This window comes from Lagenorhynchus albirostris, chromosome 14, assembly GCF_949774975.1.
Source record: "Lagenorhynchus albirostris chromosome 14, mLagAlb1.1, whole genome shotgun sequence".
NCBI lineage: Eukaryota > Metazoa > Chordata > Mammalia > Artiodactyla > Delphinidae > Lagenorhynchus > Lagenorhynchus albirostris.
This window is the reverse complement of record NC_083108.1, coordinates 69,061,274-69,077,998: the sequence shown is the minus strand read 5'-3', so window position 1 is coordinate 69,077,998 and position 16,725 is coordinate 69,061,274. Positions and strand designations below refer to the sequence as shown.

The 16,725-nt window shown below is 46.5% G+C and overlaps 1 protein-coding gene across 2 annotated transcripts in view; it reads left to right on the top strand.

Moving 5' to 3' along the window:
- Window positions 1-16,725, top strand: part of MYO18B (myosin XVIIIB) — a 235,791-nt gene that overhangs the window by 136,363 nt on the left and 82,703 nt on the right. For both annotated transcript variants that reach the window (XM_060122034.1, XM_060122033.1), the window contains 3 exons: window positions 1,089-1,199; window positions 5,484-5,588; window positions 14,345-14,497. In XM_060122034.1, the coding sequence (XP_059978017.1) occupies window positions 1,089-1,199; window positions 5,484-5,588; window positions 14,345-14,497 (369 nt within the window). The remainder of the gene's footprint in view (window positions 1-1,088; window positions 1,200-5,483; window positions 5,589-14,344; window positions 14,498-16,725) is intronic.

Below are 16,725 nucleotides of genomic sequence, written 5' to 3'. Positions count from 1 at the left end.
AGGCACCAGGTAATTCTAATATGCCACAAAACTTGACACGCAAGAGCTTGGATCAGTCTCTGAATTATGCAAATCAAGAAAGTAAACTCTTGAACTAGAATTGGGTCCCATGCCTTCTGCGTCCAGTTCTAGAGCCTTTATGTAAGGTGGCACGGCGTAAACATCACACGCAGCTCTTCTCCTGCCCTGAGCAGGTGGTGGAGGCTCTCACTGAAAAGCCTCATCTCCTTAATGGGAACACAGTTCTTGGTTATGTCAGGCTTCTGGGAAGGGAGGGGCCAATCCTTACTCTGTTTTCAAAATAATGGGGAAAGAAAACGTAATCTTTTTGTGCCAGGCGTCGCGCTACGTGTTTTATATGTCATCTCATCTAACTATCACAAATGTATCTTAAGAAGGCTGTTTTCCACGGAGCAAGGTAACTAATCAGAGGCAAAGTGAATTGTCAAGGTAGCAGCTTGGGCAAGTCATCTCCCTCTCCAGGGTTTCCTGTCTTCATAAGTAAACTTTTTTTTTGATTTTTTTTTTGCGGTACGCGGGCCTCTCACTGCTGTGGCCTCTCCCGTTGCGGAGCACAGGCTCCGGACGCGCAGGCTCAGCGGCCATGGCTCACGGGCCCAGCCGCTCCGCGGCATGCGGGATCTTCCCGGACCGGGGCACGAACCCGTGTCCCCTGCATCGGCAGGCGGACTCTCAACCACTGCGCCACCAGGGAAGCCCCATAAGTAAACTTTTATTCTACCATCCATTCACCCACCTATCCGCCCATCTAGAAAAACTTCCCTGATGCCTGCTCCAGGGATGACAAATTTGTTTCATCCTGAGAGTGTTGAGAAGGATTCCAAAATGATATCTAAACGCAGTGGCAAAGAGTATGATTGATTAGTGACGTTATGACCACAGAAGGGATAGAGGCAGTGTTTGGGCTATTTACCTACCATTTCTGACCTCCCTGGGTGCCTGGGGCGAGGTGGGGGGGATGACTTGACTCTCATCCATGCGGTCCCAAAATGAAAAATGCAGCTGAAATGCTAAGGACGACGTGGATGGTGTGGGCCACCCTCACGCGCTGTCCTTGCCGCCCCCAGCTCCGCCAGCGGTTTGAGCTGGAGATTGAGCGGATGAAGCAGATGCACCAGAAGGACCGAGAGGACACGGAGGAGGAGATGGAGGACATCCGCCAGTCCTGCCAGAAGCGGGTATGTGAGCCACGAGCACAGCTGTGTCCTGGGGTCCCGGCAGGGTCAGCCTGGGTGCGTCATCCTTAGAGTGAGGGGAATCCCAGGGCCTGGGGACAGTCCCTTCAACCACCTGGGACCTTAGCTTCCCCAGTGCTTTCAAGGGTGCTGGAGCAGACGTACCTGTCCTAACTACGATCCTCGGAAACTGTCTAGCATCATCACCCCAAGATTTCTCCCAAGAGCCCACAGTGCCATGTGACTGATGCTTTGGGTAAGGATTTATATGTTTCAAGAAAGGGACCAGTCCCTTCTGGCTATTTGCCTGGCAAATCATTTCTTACATTTTATCCAAGCTCTTTGCAGACATTTCAGACAGTGTGTAAGAAGGCAGTAAACCCTTGAAATCTTACCACCAAGGCATCATCATTATTACTATTTTTAAATGTTCTTTCTCTCTTTCATTGTACCCACACATGCATATTTGTAGAGAGATCGTTTTACCTAAATGGGGTCATGCTGCTGTTTTCACTCGAAGTTTGTCCTGGGCCTCCTCTCATGTCAGTAAATGCAGATCTAATGTACATGTTTAATGGCTTATAAAAGTATTCCACCTTAGGCGTGTGCTCTCATTAATTCTCTTGTCATTGGACATTTAGGGTTTTCTGTTTTTATGGCCAGTGCTGAGACAGACCTCCTTACAGATGCATGCACTGATGTGAGTGTGAGATGAATCTTTAAAATGCAATTGCTGAGAAGCTTTGGGTTACGCCTCATTTGACAGGTTTTGTCTGGGTAGGGTTTCTGTGGGCCTTTCATAGCCTTGGGTACATTGTGAATCTCCAAGAAGGGGCCGAGTAGCATTTCCCAAGGTTGACTCTGATTATTAGTTCCCTAAGCAGAGTCTCTACAGAGACCTCCAAACTGCAGGGCCTGAGAGCATGGGTGCTGGAACTCATAGACTCTTGGTTTGAATCTTCGCCCTTCCTGCTCCCAACTCCATCAGCTATCAGCTGTGGGGCGTTGGAGAAATCACGTAACCTTGCTAATAAGCCTCACTTCTCTCATCCGTAAAATAGGATAATGATGGCCCCCTGCAGGGTAACAGGGAAGATTCAAGGAGATCACAGATGTGGAACTATTGAACAGAGTTTTGTAATGTAACCCTTGATGGTTGGAAACTTACGAGCAATACCGTGTGTGTGTGTGGATTTTCAGGTAGCTGATCCTTCCAGAGGAACCAGGGAACAAACCTGGTGGTTGCCTTGCTCTTGGGTGTGACTAATCCATCCAAGAGAAGGAGGGTTCAGACACTTGGTGCTCTGCAGATCCCCCCAAGAGCATCCTCCTGGGCGGGGCTGGAGGAGGCCTCAGTGGGGTCAGGACCTCGGCGGAGACGGGACTCTAGTGAGGAAGTCCTGGGCAGATGGGGTCTCCTCGGCACCCTGTCATCGCCCCGGGCGGGGAGGGGAGTAAGTAAGAACTGAGCCCCTCTCCACTCCCAGTGGTTGGTGCTGCTGCATCTGCTGCCCTTCCTGCTCCTCAAATACTCCTTTTGGGGCCCCTCTGGGGGTTTACATGGATCATCCCGAGGGGCCAAGTGCATTCCCCCCAGAACTCCCCAGAGTTGGAAAAGAAGAGTCATAGATTTTAGGTTCAACCAGACCTGTGTGCCCTTGAGTAAGTCTTGTAACTTCCCTAAGACTCAGTTTTCTCATCTACAAAATGGGAGCAATAAGAGAAAATGTTCTACCTTACCTACGCTGTTGTGAGCATAAGATGAAAGAATGGCAGATGCCTTATAAACTGTAAAGTGCTGGGAGTTATCATGGAGGGGCAAATTTCTGCTTATTTTCCATTGGGAGAAATGAATGAGATTCTTTGAATACCCAGTGGGAGAAATGAATGAGATTCTTTGAATACCCAGTGGGCACCATGTTTCAGGCTGGGTTCTTTACGTCTGTCAACTTATTTAATTCTCATAAGCACTCTGTAAGGTTTATAGTCCTGGTTCTACAGATGAGGAAACTAGAGTCCCAAAGGTGAAGGGTCTTCCCCAGGGTTACCTCACTGGGAAGTAAACGAGCTCGGACTTGAGCTTAGGTCTGTCTGACTCCAAAGCCCAATCTCTTAACCAAAATAACTAGATTTTAAAAGTTTTTTTTTAGGGGCTTCCCTGGTGGCGCAGTGGTTGAGAGCCCGCCTGCTGATGCAGGGGACACGGGTTCGTGCCCCGGTCCGGGAGGATCCCACATGCTGCGGAGCGGCTGGGCCCGTGAGCCACGGCCGCTGAGCCTGCGCGTCCGGAGCCTGTGCTCCACAACGGGAGAGGCCACAGCAGTGAGAGGCCGGCGTACAGCAAAAAAAAAAAAAAGTTTTTTAATTTTGCAAATGTTTGGACTATGGAAGGCCATTTAGAAAGCACTTGATAGAAGTCAGCCTTGGGCAGTGCTGCATCCTTTAGCACTTCCCGCACATGAACTCACCAAAGGCTCTGATAAGTACTGCATGGAAGGCCCTATTAACTCAGTGGCTCCCACACTTATTCTAGCATGGACTTCCCTCCCTTCCCACCACACACACACAGTACACGTGTGAACGCTATGTGGAAATGTTCTACAGAACACACTCCAGAAAACTTTGCCTTGCTTAATGCGTAATTTTTATTGTATATTTTCCAAAACGAGTTTCACTTTTGCAGTCTTCATTTTAAGCAGGTGTGAGCAGAGTGCTTTGTGTCTCTCACTCTTAAAAGAAAATTTTGAAACGAACTTTCTTCTGAAATGACCATCCATCAGTACTTTTTTTCTCTACGTGGGTCAGGAGATGGAAGCCCCCAGTCCCTGCCCATGTGCCCTCAGGTGAAGGGAGCACAATTTCTAGTGCATTCCAAGAGTGCCTCAGAGCATCATGAGTGCCCTGAGCCAGGGCCCTGATGAGTTGGAGATGTGACCCAGACAGACCCTCCTGAGGCTTTTCCATGGACAGATTTATAAAGGGGGAGGGGGAGGTCAGAGAAAGGTGTTTTTCTCCTATGACAGATACTAACATTGAGTGCACATCTAGTGACTGCTCTGCTCAGTCTGTCTCTCACCATGGCAGGAAATCAATCGTTAGAGACCTGGGTGGGAATGCGGATGGCTGTCTGGTGTGGCACAAGAGCTGGGGCCAGGAGACAGAATGCTGACTGTTCTCAGCAGCAGTTGATGTAGGAGTCTATGCTTCAGGACCGCTCTCTGACTCAGTTTTCCCGTCTGTGAAAGAAGGTCATTGAGAGCACAGGATGGAGAAAGGAGGAAGGGGTGAGACAACACACATGAGAGAGTCTGGTGCAGAAGAGGATGTGCAAAGCACCGTTATAGTGGGGTGTCCACTTTAGCAGGGAGTGCCTGCCATTGCTGGGTGATTACCGAGAAATCAGAGCCAATTGTAAACTAAATGAGCTGCTTGTAGCCAAAGGTCTTAGTCAGTTTGGGCTGCTATAACAGAATATCATAGACTGGGGTCTTGGGGTGGGGGGAGCTTAAACAACAAACATATATTTCTCACAGTTCTGGAGGCTGGAAAGTCCAAGATCGAGGTGCTGGCAGATTTGGTGTGGGGTGAGGGCCCTGCTCCTGGCTTGAGATAGACGGCTGCCTTCTCACTGTGTCCTCACACAGTGGAGAGAGAGAGGAAGCAAGGTCCCTGGTGTCTCTTCTTATAAGGGCACTAATCCCAGCATGGGGACTCCACCCTCATGACCTCATCTAAACCTCACTATCTCCCAAAGGCCCCATCGGCAAATAATACTGCATTGGGATTAGGAATTTTGGGAGAGACAAACGTGCAGTCCAAACACCACATAATCTCAAATGCGACATTTTTTTTTTTTTTTGCTGCATCACAGTGTATTTAATAAGCGAGGTGAATGCACCTTATTGTGCTGGATACAATGTTGTGCAGAGTCTTAAAAAGTTAAGAGTGCCAAGACTTGTAACTATTCAAGCTGGGTCGTGGCAGAGGAAGGAGACATGTGTTAGGAAATGGGAAGGGAACTGGGGGCGGGGACTTCACAGTGAATGGCAGGGGGCTCCCCGTAATTGGCCAGCTCTCCCCATAGTTGTCCAGCTCCTGAGCTTTTAGGCTCCCAAGTTCTCTGACAGAGACACCCCCTCCTAACTGCTAGGTGAGCCGTTGTGGAACTGGGCGAGGGGCCATGAACTCCACCTCCCCCACCCCATCCTCCAGAGGGTCCCTGCCTCGTGGGGTTTGTCGGGTAGAGCTCTTGTATCCTATGCCTGCATCTGCCCTTTGTGCCCACAGCTCCACCAACTGGAAATGCAGCTGGAGCAAGAATATGAGGAGAAGCAGATGGTCCTCCATGAGAAGCAGGACTTAGAAGGCTTGATCGGAACCCTCTGCGATCAGGTAAGAGGGAGACACCAGCAGGCATTTGGGAAGCGCATTCCCTGCCTCTGGGGGCCCTGTTAGAGAGCTGATTCGTGGGGAGACCCGCTGGAGGGGTCTTAGGACCAGCCCAGGTAGACCTTTCAGCTGGCCTCCACCTGCTCCTCCCAGGCGCCGTCTTCTCCACCAGTTCTGTCTCTGCCCTCACTCACTGCCTCTTCAGAGGGGACCTTCCGTGGGGGGAGTCTTCATACAGCAGGGTTCTTGGAAGGACCCTTGAGAGTAAAGAGAGTGGGCCCAGCCACACGTGACAGACGAGGTCGCCTTGCCTTCAGCCGCTGTGGGGGTGAGAGTATAGGCAGCCTTTGCTTTGACGGGGTGACTGAATGGCTGCTGTGCTCAGAGCTGGCCTCGTGAGAACAGACTTTGCTGAAGGCAGAGCCAGGCCAGTGACGCTTTAGACCCTTAGCTGGGCCACTTCTGTCTCCTTGGCTTTGCGTGATCTAACGAACTGCTCTGAGCTGCTGGAGAGCAGAGCCTTGTGGGGTTTTGCCGTCGTCGCCGTAGACCAGGGTTGTCAGCTGCAGCACTGCAGACGTTTTGAGCTGTATCATTCTTTGTTGTTGGCGGCCGGGGTTGGGGGGCCGGGGTGCTGTGGGGAGGTGGCGCTGTCTCATTGTAGGCTGTTGAGCGGCATCCCTGGCCTCCACCTCCTAAATGCCAGAAGCATCTCCCTCAGTTGTAACAACCAGCAGTGTCTACGGACGTTACCACATGTTCCTCCAGGACACAGTCAACCTCCCTCTTTACAGGGAACCACTGCTGTGAAGGAAGCAACCAGCAGCGCCCAGAGCCAGCTCCTCCTCCATGAAACCCCGACATTGGAGAGGAGTGCTGGTGGCTTCCATGGTTTCTTTTTAAATATCGTAGGAGTGTTTTTTAATGTATCTGCTTAACTTGTGTTCATTATCTTTTAATTAGTAACGATCTTGCTGTCAATAACCTTCCCGCAGTCATTCCTCTTGTTCACAGAGGAATGTGGGCCCCCTCCCAATGGTCATCCAGGGCAGCCAGGCTTCGAACAAATAGGTGCTCACTATGTTTTGTTTTGTTTTTTTAAATTGAGTAAATGAGTGAATTCTAGAGCGGAACCCCTACAGCCGTGCGAGTGAGAGTCGGAAGCTGAGGACATCGGTGGGAGAACTACATGATCTTCCTTCTTTGCGTTTTCTGGATTTTCAGCCAAGCAAACTGGGGCCACTGAGTGCAGAGCCACTGAGGCTCCTCTCCCTTTGGCATCAGCACGAGAGAGAACACCCCAGGGTTTGATTCTAGAATGATACTTGGAAATCGTTGGGAGAAGGTTGCCTTCTATCCAGCATGGTCTGTTTAAGAAAACAAAGGAATTAATCCAGTAAAGAAAGGTTTTTATAAATATTGCTAAAATTTTAAGTTTCACATGCAAGGAGAAGGTAACTTCAAGTGAATGAGAAGCTAATTTTGTGTTAGACACCAAGCTGGAGCCTTTGAATGACGTCACATTGGATACTTTTAGATGTTTTAGTAAGACATTTGCCAAACACATGGGAAAGTAGAACAGACAGTGTAATTGACGCTTGTGCATCAAGAGGACAGGGTTCACATAAATTAACATTTTGCCGCGTCAGATTCAGATGTTTTTAAGGAAGCAAAGCATTTCGAAAACAGTTGGTGGCCCCTTGGTTTCTGTTCCTCATCTCCCATCCCTTTATCCTTCCATCTTTTCGTCCTTCGCTCCCAGAGGGGACCGTTCTCCTGAGGTTGGAGGCTTTAATTCCCCTGCGTGTGTATTTGAACTTTAACTGTATACAGTACGTGCGATTCTGCCTTTACTTCTACTGCTCCCCTTCTGTACTCTGTTTTTGCTGTTTTTGAGATTCCTCCATGATAATACGTGTAGCTCTAATCCGTTCTTTTTTAACTGCTACACAGTATTCATTTTCTTTAATCCTACTCTTCTGTTGGATATTTAGCTGTTTCCATTCTAGGACGCAGAGCTACCGTGCATATTCTTATACATGTCTCCCTGTGCACGTGGGAAAGAGATTCTCCAGGGTATGAATCTAGAAGAGGAATTGCTGGCTGTTAGGAATGTACCATTTTGGAATTATTAGACGTTGCCCAGATTGTTCCTCAAAGTGATTGTGGCGGTTTACATTGTCACCAGCAGTTTTTTCTTTGCTACCACACATCCCCCCCCCTCCGACACGTGGCACTGTCAGACATTTAAAGATCTTTACCGGTTGCTGAGTGTTAAGTTGTACTGCTTGTCCCTCATGACTAGTGAAGTTGTGCATTTTTCACGTTTATTACAGTTTTCTCTTATGTGCGTTGCCTGTTTATAGTGTTTTGTCTTCACCTTTTTTTTCTGTTCATTATTCCCGATCCTTATCCAAGATGCTAATCCACTTTTGGTTGTATATTTTGCAAATATCTCCTACTCTATGGATAATCGTTTCACTTTGTTTATAATGTTTTTTACTTAATAAAAAGTGTTTTTAATATAGTCATGTTCATCAGTTACGGTTGATTCTTTTAAGATTTCTTTCCTTAACAGAGTTCATAAAGATATTTTACCATATTTCTGAAAATTTCTAAAGTTTTGAGCATTTTTAGGCCTTTAACCCACCTGGATTTTATTTTATTTCATTTTTAAATTTATTTATTTATTTATTTTTGGCTGCGTTGGGTCTTCGTTGCTGCGCGCAGGCTTTCACTAGTTGCGGGGAGCGGGGGCTACTTTTCGTTGCGGTGCGCGGGCTTCTCATTGTGGTGGCTTCTCTTGTTGAGGAGCATGGGCTCTAGGTGCACGGGCTCTAGAGTGCAGTCTCAGTAGTTGTGGCGCACGGGCTTAGTTGCTCCGCGTCATGTGGGATCTTCCTGGACCAGGGCTCGAACCCGTGTCCCCTGCACTGGCAGGCGGACCCCCAACCACTGTGCCACCAAGGAAGTCCCACCTAGATTTTATTTTGGTGTGTGTGAGGTAGGAATCTATATTTTCCCGATATAGACCACCTTTGTTTTATTTCATGAGTAATTTTTTCTACAATTTCCATATATGTATGGCTGTGTTTTGGGGCTACCCATTCTGTTTAATTGGTTTATTCTTCAGTTCCTGCACCATGTGGTCTTAATGGCTGGGTTTGAGAACTTGTAAACAGCTTATCTTTCTCATCTCTAAAATTGTCTTATCTATTTTCAATCCTTTAATCTTCTTATTGAGATTCCATAACAAAGCCTGGTGGGGATTTTCAAATGCATTGGTTTGTAAGTTAGTTGGGAACAAGTGACATATTTTTTTAGTATTGAAGTATTGCAATCATGAACATGCTGTGTTTCTTCATATATCTATGGCTTTCATAAATATATTTTATTTTTATTATAAATTAATACCTTATAATAATACAAAATATTTATTTTAGTGTATATTTTATTATTTTTTTCCATATAAGTCTTGAGCTTTTCTGTTAGATTTACTTCTAGGAATCTTGTAGTTTCTGTGGCTCTTATAAATAGAATATTTTTGTATACTTCTATTAATTATAGTGGTACATGGGGATATACTTTGCTTATAATTGTGTTATAGTTTTCTCTTATATATTTAGAGGTTATTTTTTTAGGTGCATTTAAGTTTATTATTGTTTTATTTCCTTGGCACATTGTACATTGTTCTTTTCTAATTGTTGTATGGTGTCCCTTTTTTCTCTGTGAATTATTTTTGCCTTATTCTATTTTGTGCGATTTCTTTTAGTTTGCCCACAAGACCTTTTTTATCTCTTTGTTTTTAACCTTTCTCTGTGTGTATGTCCCTTAAACAGATGGATACTTTTTAATGCAATATTTTAGTCTCTTACTTTTCATTGGAGAATTTAGTTCATTTACATTTATATAATGACTGATATATTTGAAATTATTTCTATTCTTTTGTGTTTAATTTTGTTGGTTTATTGCCCCCTTTCTTTGCTTCTTCCTTTATTCCTTTCCTGCTTTGGGGTAGATTGATAATGTCTTCTATGATCTCTTTTGTTCTATTAGATACTATCAGTTCCTTCATATAAATGAAACAAGTGAGGCGCAAAAGGTAAAGCACATCGCCCAAGATCATATAGGTTGTTAGTGGCCTATGTGAATTCGAAGTGAGGTCTATCCATATATTATTTGAAAACCTGTATTTTTAAAAATTAAATCTAACACCATGCTGCTTAAAAAGTGATTAAGGTTTAGTTAACTAGAATTATCCTTTTCTGGACCATCTTTTTTCCTAACGTTATCAGGCAATCCAGATCTGCCATTAATTTGCTGTGCAACCTTCAGCTACATAATGTTCTCTCTCTAAGCCTCAATTTCCCCATCTGTAAAGTGGCTTGATTACCCCTAATAACATTTTTAGATCATTTGTTAAAAGTGCTTAGAGAGTTCTTTGATGACAGACATTGAACTACTGCCCCAAACAATTTACCCTTAATGATAAATGGTGAAACAATCCAGGTTGGAACAGAGTTTCCCACAACAACACTAAACATCATTTAGTTTTATTGGTTAATTATTCACCAGCTTGATCTAAATTTGAATCTTTGTGCTGCAAAATGTCAACTTGCAGAATGACATTTATTTCCCATTAACCTAATGAGTTTTGGGGTGTTTTTTTCCCCCTCCTCTTGCGTAGCAATTTATTATGAAGGGGAGGGTGACTTGGTCTGAGGTTTTGTTGTGAATTTGTTTGCGGTGATCCCTCTGGAAAGGCGATGGTGCCAGCACTTTCAGGGTCTTTTTGGCAGCAAGGATGGGGTCATCCTGAATGTCCCTGATGCTGACCTGCCCCACAGGAGAATTAAAGGCTCCTTAGGATGTGTGCAGAGCATGAGCAGATACAAAAATGAGGAAGGTGCAAAAGCATGTTGCTTGAGTGTAGTCACGGCAAAGAATCCGGGCTCTCGAGTTAAGATGTCACCAGGCACTCTGGTGCAGTGGTTAGAGACTTGAATTCTAATACTGAGCTGCCTGGGTTCCAGTCCCTGGGTAGCCACTTAGGAGCAGTGTGGCCTTGAGCTGATCACTCACCCTCTCTGTTTTATCGGTTGTGCCTCCATTTCCCTATGACAGTACATACTGAAGAGCTCCACACAGCTCACAAGACGTGAGCTGGCCCCAGGGAACTTCTCTCATTCTGTGACTTGCCCCATCCCTGTGTTTTATACCCTCATGCTAATCACCCAGAACCGCATATTCAAGATGGTTTCTCAGCTGTGTCCCTTCCTGCACCTCACCTAACTAGCTCCTGCTTACTTGAGACTGTGTCTGGTCCCATCCCAGCCTTGGATGGGATGCTCCTCTGTGCCTTCATAACACCCTTTTTTTTTTTTTTAATTGAAGAGCAAAACTTAACCTCTTTTATTGTATATTTTACTAAAATTACCTCTTTGCAGTCAGAAAAGTTGGGTTCATATCCTAACTCTGCCACTTAGGATTAGCTGTGTGATCTTGGGCAAACTGCTTCACTGTTGTAAGCCTCAGTTTCATCATCCATAAAATGGGAATCATAATACTTCACACCCCATAGATTCACCGTGCGGACTCCATGTGTTCATACCCGTAAAGCGTTTAGAACAGTGTCTGACACTTAGCAAACCCAAAGTGTAAGCTATTACTATTTTAATAAAGGCAATAATAATAATGGCATTTTAAAAGAGACTACCACGGGAGTAAAATGCAGTAATATGTGACAAAGGGCCTGGCACCATGCCCAGTCCTCAGCTCCTCAGCTCAGGAGGAGATATATACACACACACAACACCTCAGCATTTTAAACTTAACAAAGCAATAAATCTGAGAACTAAGAGGCTATATTCTAAGAACCAACTCATTTTTCAAAGAATTCAGAACTGGCAGTAGAATAATAACACAAAATCTACGGGAATACATTCCAGGTCATCAGACAGTACTCATAATCTTTTATATTTGGAAAGCATTTGACAGCATACAAAGTACTTTTCGATCCATTATCACATCTGATCCTTGTCTTATCTCAACATGGAGGTGAGGGATTTTTTTTTTTTTTTTTTAAACCTCTTCCTTTATAGACGAGGAAACTCAGGTTCTGAGAGGTGGCATGACTCAGCCTCAGTCCCACCACCAGCAAGTGGTGAGCCAGGGTTTCAAGCCTGGGCCACCTCATTCTAAATTCCAAGTTCTTTCTAGAATATTCCAGGGTATTCTGAGCATCCAGGAATTGGTTGCACTTGGTGTGGAGGCACAGATGTCCAGGGGTGTAGAAACTGGGTTCCATGGAAGACACACCTGCACCCCATTTTCTTGAAAGCTCCCCATCTGACGAGTGGTGCCAGAGGAAGGGGCTGTTAGTTTCTCTCAGAGACATTAACCCCAGTGCTTTTGAAGTAGGTGTTCTGTTTCCAGGGGAGACCATGGGCTGTCAGGGTTTCATCGGGCCCCTACCTGATTCTGCACCTCCCTTGGTTTGTCCCAGCCTGTGCTGTTGGCCACTGGGGGTTGTTAACGAATCTAACTCGCCCTCCCCGCGCCAAGTCCAGGCTGCGGCTTCTTCAGGAGCCACGTGACTACTGTCTTGGAGGACAGGATCCTGGGGGAGGGACCTCTGGGCAAGGTCCCTCTGCAGAAAATGGCCTGTCTTTATACTAGCAAAAGAGACCTGCTCAAGGGACAGAAACGCTTGATTTAGACCTTCCAGAGCAGCACAGGTATTTCTAATACCATTTACTGATGTGTAACATACATGCAGGGAAGCACACCTTATCCCACCGGTACTACTCATTGAATTTGCATCAGCTCTTAAAGCCGGCACCCAGATTAACACCACAAACAAGCCCCCCCTCCTGTATTACCCAGTCACTGCCCCTCCAGGGTAACTGCTGTCCTGACTTCTGTCAGCAGAGGGCCTCGCCTGACGTGTAAGCTCTTGCAAGGTGATGGCTGTGGAACAGATTATGAGACAGAATGACTGCGTCCTTACAGGCTGTGATGACAGTCATGACAGCGGCGCAGATTTGTTGTGCCTTTACTACGAGTCATGCTGTGGGCTAAGCACCTGTTCAGTTCCCACAGCAGCCCGGTGTGGTTGCTGCCTTCTTTTTTCTTTTAACATCTTTATTGGAGTATAATTGCTTTACAATGGTGTGTTAGTTTCTGCCGTATAACAAAGTGAATCAGCTATACATATGTTCCCATATCTCTTCCCTCTTGCGTCTCCCTCCCTCCCACCCTCCCTATCCCACCCCTCTAGGTGGTCACAAAGCACGGAGCTGATCTCCCTGTGCTATGCGGCTGCTTCCCACTAGCTATTTTACGTTTGGTAGTGTATATATGTCCATGCCACTCTCTCACTTTGTCTCAGCTTACCCTTCCCCCTCCCCGTATCCTCAAGTCCATTCTCTAGTAGGTCTGTGTCTTTATTCCCGTCTTGCCCCTACGTTCTTCATGACCATTTGTTTGTTTGTTTTTTAGATTCCATATATATGTGTTAGCATACGGTATGTGTTTTTCTCTTTCTGACTTACTTCACTCTGTATGACAGACTCTAGGTCCATCCACCTCACTACAAATAACTCAATTTCGTTTCTTTTTATGGCTGAGTAATATTCCATTGTATATATGTGCCACATCTTCTTTATCCATTCATCTGTTGATGGACACTTAGGTTGCTTCCATGTCCTGGCTATTGTAAATAGAGCTGCAATGAACACTTTGGTACATGAATCTTTTTGAGTTATGGTTTTCTCAGGGTATATGCCCAGTAGTGGGATTGCTGGGTCGTATGGTAGTTCTATTTTTGTTTTTTTGAGGAACCTCCATACTGTTCTCCGTAGTGGCTGTATCAATTTACATTCCCACCAACAGTGCAAGAGGGTTCCCTTTTCTCCACACCCTCTCCAGCATTTATTGTTTGTAGATTTTTTGATGATGGCCATTCTGACTGGTGTGAGATGATATCTCATTGTAGTTTTGATTTGCATTTCTCTAATGATTAATGATGTTGAGCATTCTTTCATGTGTTTGTTTGCAATCTGTAGATCTTCTTTGGAGAAATGTCTATTTAGGTCTTCTGCCCATTTTTGGATTAGGTTGTTTGTTTTATTGATATTGAGCTGCATGAGCTGCTTATAAATTTTGGAGATTAATCCTTTGTCAGTTGATTCATTTGCAAATATTTTCTCCCATTCTGAGGGTTGTCTTTTGGTCTTGTTTATGGTTTCCTTCGCTGTGCAAAAGCTTTTAAGTTTCATTAGGTCCCATTTGTTTATTTTTGTTTTTATTTCCATTTCTCTGGGAGGTGGGTCAAAAAGGATCTTGCTGTGATTTATGTCATAGAGTGTTCTGCCTATGTTTTTCTCTAAGAGTTTGATACTGTCTGGCCTTACATTTAGGTCTCTAATCCATTGTGAGTTTATTTTTGTGTATGGTGTTAGGGAGTGTTCTAGTTTCATTCTTTTACATGTAGCTGTCCAGTTTTCCCAGCACCACTTATTGAAGAGGCTGTCTCTTCTCCACTGTATATTCTTGCCTCCTTTATCAAAGATAATGCTGCCATTCTTGTTTTGCCAACGAGGAGGCTGAGGCTTGGGGAGGAGAAAGGTCTTGTCCAAGGTCACACAGTGTGAGTGGTGGAGGCACGATTTGAACTCAGGGAGCCAGGTTCCAGAGAACTTGGACCCTGGCCACTACTTTGTCATCTTAGCTCACGAGAGCCTTCCCTTGGCTTCCAGATCGGCCATCGGGACTTTGATGTGGAGAAGCGTCTTCGGAGGGACCTCAGAAGGACTCATGCACTATTGTCAGACGTGCAGCTCCTGCTGGGGACCATGGAGGACAGCAAGACATCAGTCAGCAAGGAGGAGCTGGAGAAAGTGCAAAGCCAGGTGGGTGTCACGGGGTCCTCTCAGAACCCCATGGGGAGGATGCTGCGGCCAGCAGGGGGAGAATGGTTCTCTCACCCGGGTGGGCGTGGCCACAGCCTGATGTCTGACTTTCACAGACCTGAGGGGAGGTGGCGGGCATTGCGGGGCTGGATGGGTCACATGGATATGGTAGATGAGGAAGGGGGTTTATAAATGACTTAGGAGTCCTGTTCCCTTCTTTAGGGCTGAGGCAGAGTGAGTTTGAGTCCTTGGGCAGATCAGGGCCCTGGGGCAGAATGGCTGAGTGCAGCACGCCTGCGTGCCTGTGTGCGTGCGTGCGTGCGTGCGTGGGGACCAGCGGGGCTGGATATGAAACAGATAGTGCTGATAATGCAGATCCCACATGAGGATCAGCATCTCCATTGACGAGAGAGGTGACTCACCCAGAGTCCCACAGCTAGAGGGACAGAGTCGGGATTCAAACCCAGGTCTTCAGGCCCCACCATCCCTGGCTGCCTCAGAGAAGAACGGGAGGCGGATGAGAGGTGAGGCCAGGAGGGAGCTGAGCACCTCAGGAAACATGATGGGCTCAGACCGTCCTGGTTTAGTGCTAAAAGTCCCATGTCCCGGGCAAGCCCTCAGCCCCAGGGACACCAGGACAGTTGGTCACTCATTTCATGGCCATGTCAGAACATTAGAATCACTTGTGCTTGAATGTGTCCCCTCCCTCAGTCCTCGTGGTACCCCTGGGGGAGAGCAAATGATATTGTGCCCATTTAACAGATGGGAAAGTTCTGTCTGCAGGTGGGAAGCAATGCACCCAGGGTAACACGGCAGGTAGGTGGCAGGGTTGGGATTCAAATCCAGGGCTCGTGATTCTAACTGCAGAATCTGGGAGCTCTTTTGCCTCACCCTGCGTCTTCCTGTCTGTCTGACCGACCAGGTGGATGGAGAACCCTGAGCCTCCTCTGTCAGGCAGTCAGGATGTCTGAGCACTCAGCCACCACTCAGGCATCTTGGGTTCATGCGGCCCCCTTGGCAGGAGGCCCTGTATTCTGCCTGTCTTTCATCAAAATATTCCTGATGCCATCCAAGTCCCCCTCTCTCCGTAGGTGAATGTTCTTGAAAAGGAACCACAGTGGTTTTGTTTGTTCCTCTTTTCATTTTTCTTTCTTTATTATTCATGAGAAATCTCCCTCTGCAGGGTTAAAGTGTGTGTTCTTGGAAAATAGTGGTATTTAGTGAAGGCGCCTTGAGCTGAATCAAAGAGCTTCATTCTTTTGAAAGTCCTTCTTCCCCATCTCTGCATCCGGTTCCTATCAAAGAGAATTCACAGCCTTGGCTTTCTGTTGCTGTTGTCATGGAAATTGTTATAAGGATGGGATCGTGTGGACCAGAGGTCAGGGTACAGTTGCTTTGGCTCCCAGCACACGTGTCCCGCCTGCCAGAGTCAGAGCTAATCAAATAAAGTAGCGATGACATTGGGCATTGCTGTCTCCTCTCCCATGTACGGCATTTGTCCTTTACCTGAAGCCTCCAGGGACAGAGGCAGGGAGAGCAGCCGGGAGGGGGGAAGGGAGAGGGAGCTAACTTTGCTGCCGGCTGTGTCTTCATTGCTGGGTATGGTGCTGGACTATCCCATTCATTCCTTCATTCAGTATTTATGCAGCACCTACTGAGTGTCAGGCGATGTGCTAGGTCTAAGTATATTACGGTTAGTAAGACAGGCATGGTCCTCTCCCTTTGAAACTGACGTCTGCTGGAAAAGAGGACAAGCAAACAATGATACAAATAAACAGAAATATCCCACACCTTAATTCAGGTAGTAAAGGAAATAAGTGGGGTTATTATAAATAATAAAGGGAATAGGGAATTGCAAGGGGTCTCGTTTAGCTTGGGTGATCAGCTAAACTCCCCTGGGAGAAGGAGAAGCAGGCAGAGACCAGAACGTGCGGGGCCTGGGAGGTTTGGATTTTATTCCCGGGGTGATGAGACGCCGTCGGGACGTTTTGAGCAGAGCGTGACATAATCGGATTCAGAGGATCGCTCCTCTGTGTGGGGAAGGGATTGAGGAGGGATGAGTGCATGCCGTTAGGAGGCTAGAGTACCCCTCTAGGCTGGAGGAGAGGGTCTCCTGGGTTAAATGGTTGTGGGGATGGTGAGAGGAGACAAAGTGGGGGCTGGCTTGGAGCTGACAGGACTGCTAGCTGGTCGGCGTGGCGGCTGGAAGTACGTGACTTAGATCATCC